At 60.4% G+C, this 5,733-nt stretch overlaps 1 protein-coding gene across 1 annotated transcript; it reads right to left on the bottom strand.

Moving 5' to 3' along the window:
* Window positions 1-130: 130 nt before the first annotated feature.
* On the bottom strand, window positions 131-5,366 carry LOC113490735. The gene is made up of 2 exons (XM_026867312.1): window positions 4,809-5,366; window positions 131-2,369 (listed from the first exon to the last, which is right to left on the bottom strand). The coding sequence occupies exon 2, from the start codon at window positions 2,257-2,259 to the stop codon at window positions 802-804; it is 1,458 nt and encodes a 485-aa protein (XP_026723113.1). The 5' UTR covers window positions 2,260-2,369; window positions 4,809-5,366; the 3' UTR covers window positions 131-801.
* Between the last annotated feature and the right edge of the window lie 367 nt (window positions 5,367-5,733).

Raw genomic sequence — 5,733 nt, 5'->3', positions numbered from 1 at the left:
CCGATCCGGCCCCAGAGCACGGAGGAGGGGATCTGCCCCCGCGTCCCTGCCCCGCTCGGGCACACCGGGACGTGGCGATCACCACGGTGCCCGTGAGGTGCCTGGAAGGACAGTGCGGCCCGCCAGCTTGGGGAAACTGAGGCACAGAGCACGTGGGGAGGGTCCCAGCCCCCCCAGGGACCCCTCCGAGCAGATTGTCCGTGGCGTGGCCGTACTGGGGATGCTGCTGGGCGGGAGGTGGTGGGTGGCGAGGAGCAGGGTGGTGCCCGAGCCCCCGCCGAGGAGGCCTGGCCGGAGCGGAGGGTGGCACGGGCAGCACCGATCATCCCCCCCACACCCCGCGGGCTCAGGGAGGGGACCCGGGAGTCCCACCCCAGACACCAGCCCCATGTCACCCCCGGGAGAGGACCCGGCGTCCCGTCCCGCTCGACCCGCAGCGGGAGAGGGAGCGACTGGTGTTCGCTGGTTCCCTTGGCTGGGGGAGAGCACGTCCCACACGAGAGGCCGCCTCCTCTGCAGAGGGTTTATTTTCCAACAAAAGCTTCTGGACATCCATGAACTTCATCAAAACTCGCCCCTGGGTTACAACGAGCCGTGGTCCGCCTAATGAGAGAGAAAAGGGGAGAGAGAGGGGAGGAAAGAGAAGAGATCGAGGGTCTGAGTGCGTACATCCAGCCCCTGCAAGGCCCAGCTTAAACCAAAAACCCACAGCAGATCGTAAGACCGATATTTATAAGGCGTTTTCCCCCACCCCGTGAGTCCGAGAGGCTTCGGCACGGCCGGGGGCCGGGGCCGAGCCCGTCAAACCGATGTGCCGGGCGCGTCGCTTGAGGCGGCTCCGCGGCGCCGCCGGCCTCGTTCTTCTCTGGAGCGGTGGAGGCGGCGCAGGTGGCGCGCGAAAAACGCCTCCGTTTGTAACGCAAATGTTTGTCCCGATGCGTAGGAATCGGGCGTGTGTGTCCCCTCCGTCCCTCCCTGGGCGTCCGCCGGGCTCCCGACATCTCGCTGTATCCTGTTGCGGCGAGATGTGAAATTAAACGCTCCGGAGGGACACGTGGAGGGGAGCGCGATGGAGCAGCGCAGGCCGGCCATGTCGTACACGTTCAACTGGGAATACAACTTGCCGTTGGAGCACGCCCAGACCGTCCCTCGCGGGGCCGCGTACCGCGCCTGCAAGCAATCAAACGGGTCGTCTCGGGGGAGCTCCTCTTGTTTGCCGTCCGCGCTCCGGAGCTTCCGCGGATCCGGGCCGTGCGTGACCGGGATGCCGCAGGACAGCGCTACGCTGGGGTCTCGGAAGGAGCCGTTACACCGCTCGTCCCCATTCCGGTAGCCGTAGTTGGGGTAACCCCAGCAAGTGCACATGTCTCGAATAAACGTCCTCAGTTCCGGGATATACCAAGTTTCGAAGGGGTCACCCGCTCCGGTGGAGCAGTTCAGTATTCGGGAACAGCTCAGCCAGGAGCCGGCGCGGCGCGGGGCAGCGCTCCGGCGTTTTCGGCTGTTCCAGCAGAGCGTCTCCCCGGTGGGGAGCCTGACCTGGTTGTAGGCGCAGCTCCGGACGCCCACCTCCCACCCGATCCCCATCCCGTCGGGGAGGTCGGAAGCAGCAGACAGAGGACGGTTGGGGTTAAACAGTTGTTTCAGAGACCAAGCCCACTCGTACCTGGTTTCGTTAACCGGCTTCACTGCCCCTGCGCTGGCAGGGACGTGGATGCACCAGTCGGCGTCCCAGCGCGCGCTGAATTCGTGTTCAAAATAACCGCTTTCGGAGGGGGAATCCCACCACGGCACTATGGTGCACGGAATGGGAACAGGGGTGGGGTTCGTTGGTTCCGAACTAGACTCCGGGGTTAAGGACCGGTAACAAGTTTGGTTCCACAAATCTTCCCACGTTGAATTGCTTGGGAGCTGATACAAAGCCCTCGTGTGTTCGATCCACGTCCCGTTACTTTTCCAGGGTTGCCCCTCCTTCTGTTCAAGAAAAGGAGACTCCGTCGTCCCCCACGTGGCGTTTCCCTCCATTCTGTTGAGACGGTTTAACTCGTTCGTCAGTATCTTCGTCAAGTTTAGACTGATCATTGTAAATTTGAATCCCTCGGGTGCAGAACCGGGGAGGGCGACACATATCCCCCGGTCCGTGTGGTTCCAAATATGCATAAACCCTTGGATCAGCTTCCAGGCTAGACCGGGGGATTCTCCTCCCCACGAGCCCACTGCCCCGACGGCGATGGAGAACAAACAGGTTTTCCAATCCATCCTCCCGTAGCACGGCGCTAAAATATCCCCGACAGAAATCAATCAGACGACAGAAATATCGATCCACTCTGCCACTGGGAACGGCCGTCCCGCGATGGGTCGCCCCCAACCTGCAACAGAGAGACAGAAAATAATTTCAAAGATGGAACAATCTGCTACTGAAAGCCGTAACCAAGGAAACTCCCCAAACCAAGCCGGCGGGGGTTTATTGCAGCGCTGGCTGCGCGGGGGATTCCTCCTCCTAAGGTGCATGTTCGTTAGACACATCCAGAAAATGAATATTTATATCATTCCCCCGGGAAGCACTGACCCATTTCCAGGAAATCTAATGCCTAGGTTAATACACCGCACAAGCGCACTGAGAGTGGGGGGCTCTGGCGGCCGTTTTGGGGTACAGACCCTGCCTCGGTTTGCCTGTACGTGGCAGCCCCTGGGTTGGCTGCTCTTTGGGATGCACGAAAGGACAAAATTTAGACAAAAGGGGCCTGATACTCGTGTAGTAAATGAATTGTTTAAGTCTTTGGTGTGGATTCGGTTCGGATTTGGTGTGGATTCGGTGCTGATTTGGCGTGGATTTGGTGCGGATTCGGTGCTGATTTGGTGTGGATTTGGTGCGAACTTGGTGTGGATTTGGTGCTGATTTGGCGTGGATTCAATGAGTCCGTTTTCTGCAAATCAACCCGTTGCCCCCCAGGGCTCCTGCACTGACAGGAGCTTCTAGGGTCAGGGGTCCCCGTCCCACAGGTGCCCCCGACAAGGTTGTCCAGGACAGCGGAGCCGGTTCGCTGGAGCTTCCTTCTCCCTCTTCCCAGGGAAAACAGACACAGCGAGTGGGGGGCAGCCGCGACCTCCCCGACGGCTGTTGCCCTCGGTCCCTGCATCGGGCCCACGCTGGGCCCTGGGGCTTCGGGGCGAAGTCGCCCGAGGGCGAGCGTGGGGCATCCCGGCGTGGTTTGAACTCACCGGTCGCCAATCGCCACGTGGCCAGTTGTTTACCCCCCGGCCCCCGCGGTGAAACAGGGGAGGGACAGAAGAAGAAATTAAGAAATTTGTAGGTTGAAAAAGAGCTGCCGAGAAAAACTTACAGTAGAGTCCGAACCGGGGGAAATGCGGCGACGTCTCAGCCCGTGGCCCCGAGCCCGTCGCCAGCAGCGACCCGACCGCGCCGCAACTCCCGCCCTGCCAGGGCCGGAAACCAAAAAAACCCAAAAAAACACCCCACGAGTGTGAGACACTTGGCGTGACGTGACAGCGAACGCTCCAATGAGTGGCCGTGTCCTGCCATGCCCCGCCCCCCCGAGGGACGTTAACTCTTTCCTGGCCGCGCCTCCCGCGTCCCATCGGATCCGGTTGGGTTGAAACGAGCCACGGAACCACTTTGTGAACCTCGTACGCTGCCGCCCCCCGTCCTCGCCGAGCTGCTCCCGCCTGGGTCAATCCCGGGACCCTTCCTGCTCCCGCCGAGACCCATCGCGGGGTCCAGCTGTCCTGCTCCGGTCCCGGCCGGTGGGCGCTCCCCAGTAAAAGAGGACACACACACACACACACACACAAAAAAAACCCCCAAGTTTAGTGACTGTAACAAAACAACAGGAACAGTAGGAAGCCCAATAGCCCAATACACCGAGTGCTCATCACCCGGTGACCATCTGCAACCCCTGACGGCACGAAAGATCCCGACAGCGGGAAAGATCCCGACAGCGTCAGAGAGCTCAACAGCACCAAAAACCCCGACAACAGGAAAGATCCCGACAGCACCAAAGATCCCAGCGGCATCAAGGATCTCAACAGCAGGAAACAACATCCCGACGGCACCAACGATGTCCCCCAAACTAGGACACAACCTGCCAGGTGTCCCCCAACCAAGACACCGACCTGCCGGGTGTCCCCCAAACTAGGACACAACCTGCCAGGTGTCCCCCAACAAGACACCGACCTGCCAGGTGTCCCCCAACCAGGACACAACCTGCCGGGTGTCCCCTGACCCTTTCTGGTCCCCGAAGTGCAGAGCTTGGTCCCGAAGAGGATCGTGTTCTCCGGACCGTGTGAGCCACACGCTGTAACGCTGGAGTTGTGTCACCACCCCCCAGTGCAGCCCCCTGCTTCCCAGACGGCCGCGTCCCACCTGCAGCTTCGAGCCAACGCTCCCGCTTTCCCTCCTCGCCTTCCGCAGCTGTTCTTGCCACCGGGCCAGCGAATCCACCTGGTGATGTAGTCGGTGGGCTGAGTGATTTCCCACCGGGTCTGCAGCGACCCACCCTACCAAAAGCTTTCTCTCTTTCGCTATATTTCGGATTTCTTCCCATTTTTCACGCTGCCACGCCGGTACCCGATCTGCCTCCCGCTGGTTTTGTTCCCGGCGCGGGAGCCGCACGCCGCAGCCCTCACCCCTGCCAGAGGACTCCGTGTAAATAAACGCCGGTTCCTCGGTGTCAGCTTTAACAATTCGCTCTCCGACGCCGCTACCGACTCTCCCACCTGAGCGTTCCCCTCGCCCCCGTGAGGATTCGGCCCCCCCCGAGCCAACCCGCAGCTCAGAACTTCCATACCTCTCCCTCTCTTCTAGAGGAGGCTTCGGTGAACCGCCCGTTCTTTAGGAGGGGTTCAAACTGGGGGGGCAGGCTTTATATAACTAGGGGGAGGTCCCTAGGCCGGTTGGTCACCGAACGGTTCTTGGATTTGGGGCACTTTGGGTGCTCCCCCCTGCACGCGATGCACGGCGGCGAGGACCCCACGGCTCAGACCGTCCTCGCAGCCCCCTCCCCGGGGCAGGATTCCTCCCCGTACCGCTCGCAAGACCTTAAAAGGTCCCCGGAGAACGATTGGTTGTTGCCGGATGATTTTTTTCAGCTTCCTGTAGATGAGACCGAAGACTCAAACCGTTGGTCTAGGAATAACAGGCCTCCTGCGTGTAAACTTTGCACAGACTAGATAAGCAAGTCTGCGTGCGCGGGGGCAGCCTCGCAAGGCGCTGTCCCGGAGGCAGGCAGCAACTTCTCAGGAATTGTATAAATATTTTTTTTCACGTATCCAACGCGTGTGCTTCCTCCCCTCGGCGCGCACATTAGGAGGAGAAATCCTCCACGCACCCGACGCTCCAATAAACCATCGTGGCCTTTCTAAGCCGCCATCAGCTTTTGGTTACGATTTTCAGGAACAGAATTTGAGCACCCGGACGGGACCCGCTCTCCGGAGCCTCGACAGACCAGAGGAGTCGTGAGGACTCCAGCGCATGCCGGAGTGTTTTGGGGGCAGCGATTCCCTGGTCGGGGGAGTCTCTGCGACAGCTCTCTGGGAGGTGAGCGCCGGGCACTGGTTGCATCCCAGTAGGTTGTATCTGAATTAACTCCGCGTTGTAGAGCTGTTGGGGCCGGTACTGGAACTTGTAGAGGGCGATGGCGTGATCCGCACACTGCTGCTCCGGATTTTGTTTGGGTATTTGTGATGCGTTTGGAGCTTTGTAAAAGAGGAGCC

The sequence above is a fragment of the Athene cunicularia genome, unplaced genomic scaffold (genome assembly GCF_003259725.1).
Source record: "Athene cunicularia isolate RWA unplaced genomic scaffold, athCun1 SCF_251, whole genome shotgun sequence".
NCBI lineage: Eukaryota > Metazoa > Chordata > Aves > Strigiformes > Strigidae > Athene > Athene cunicularia.
This window is presented reverse-complemented; position numbering and strand designations above follow the sequence as displayed.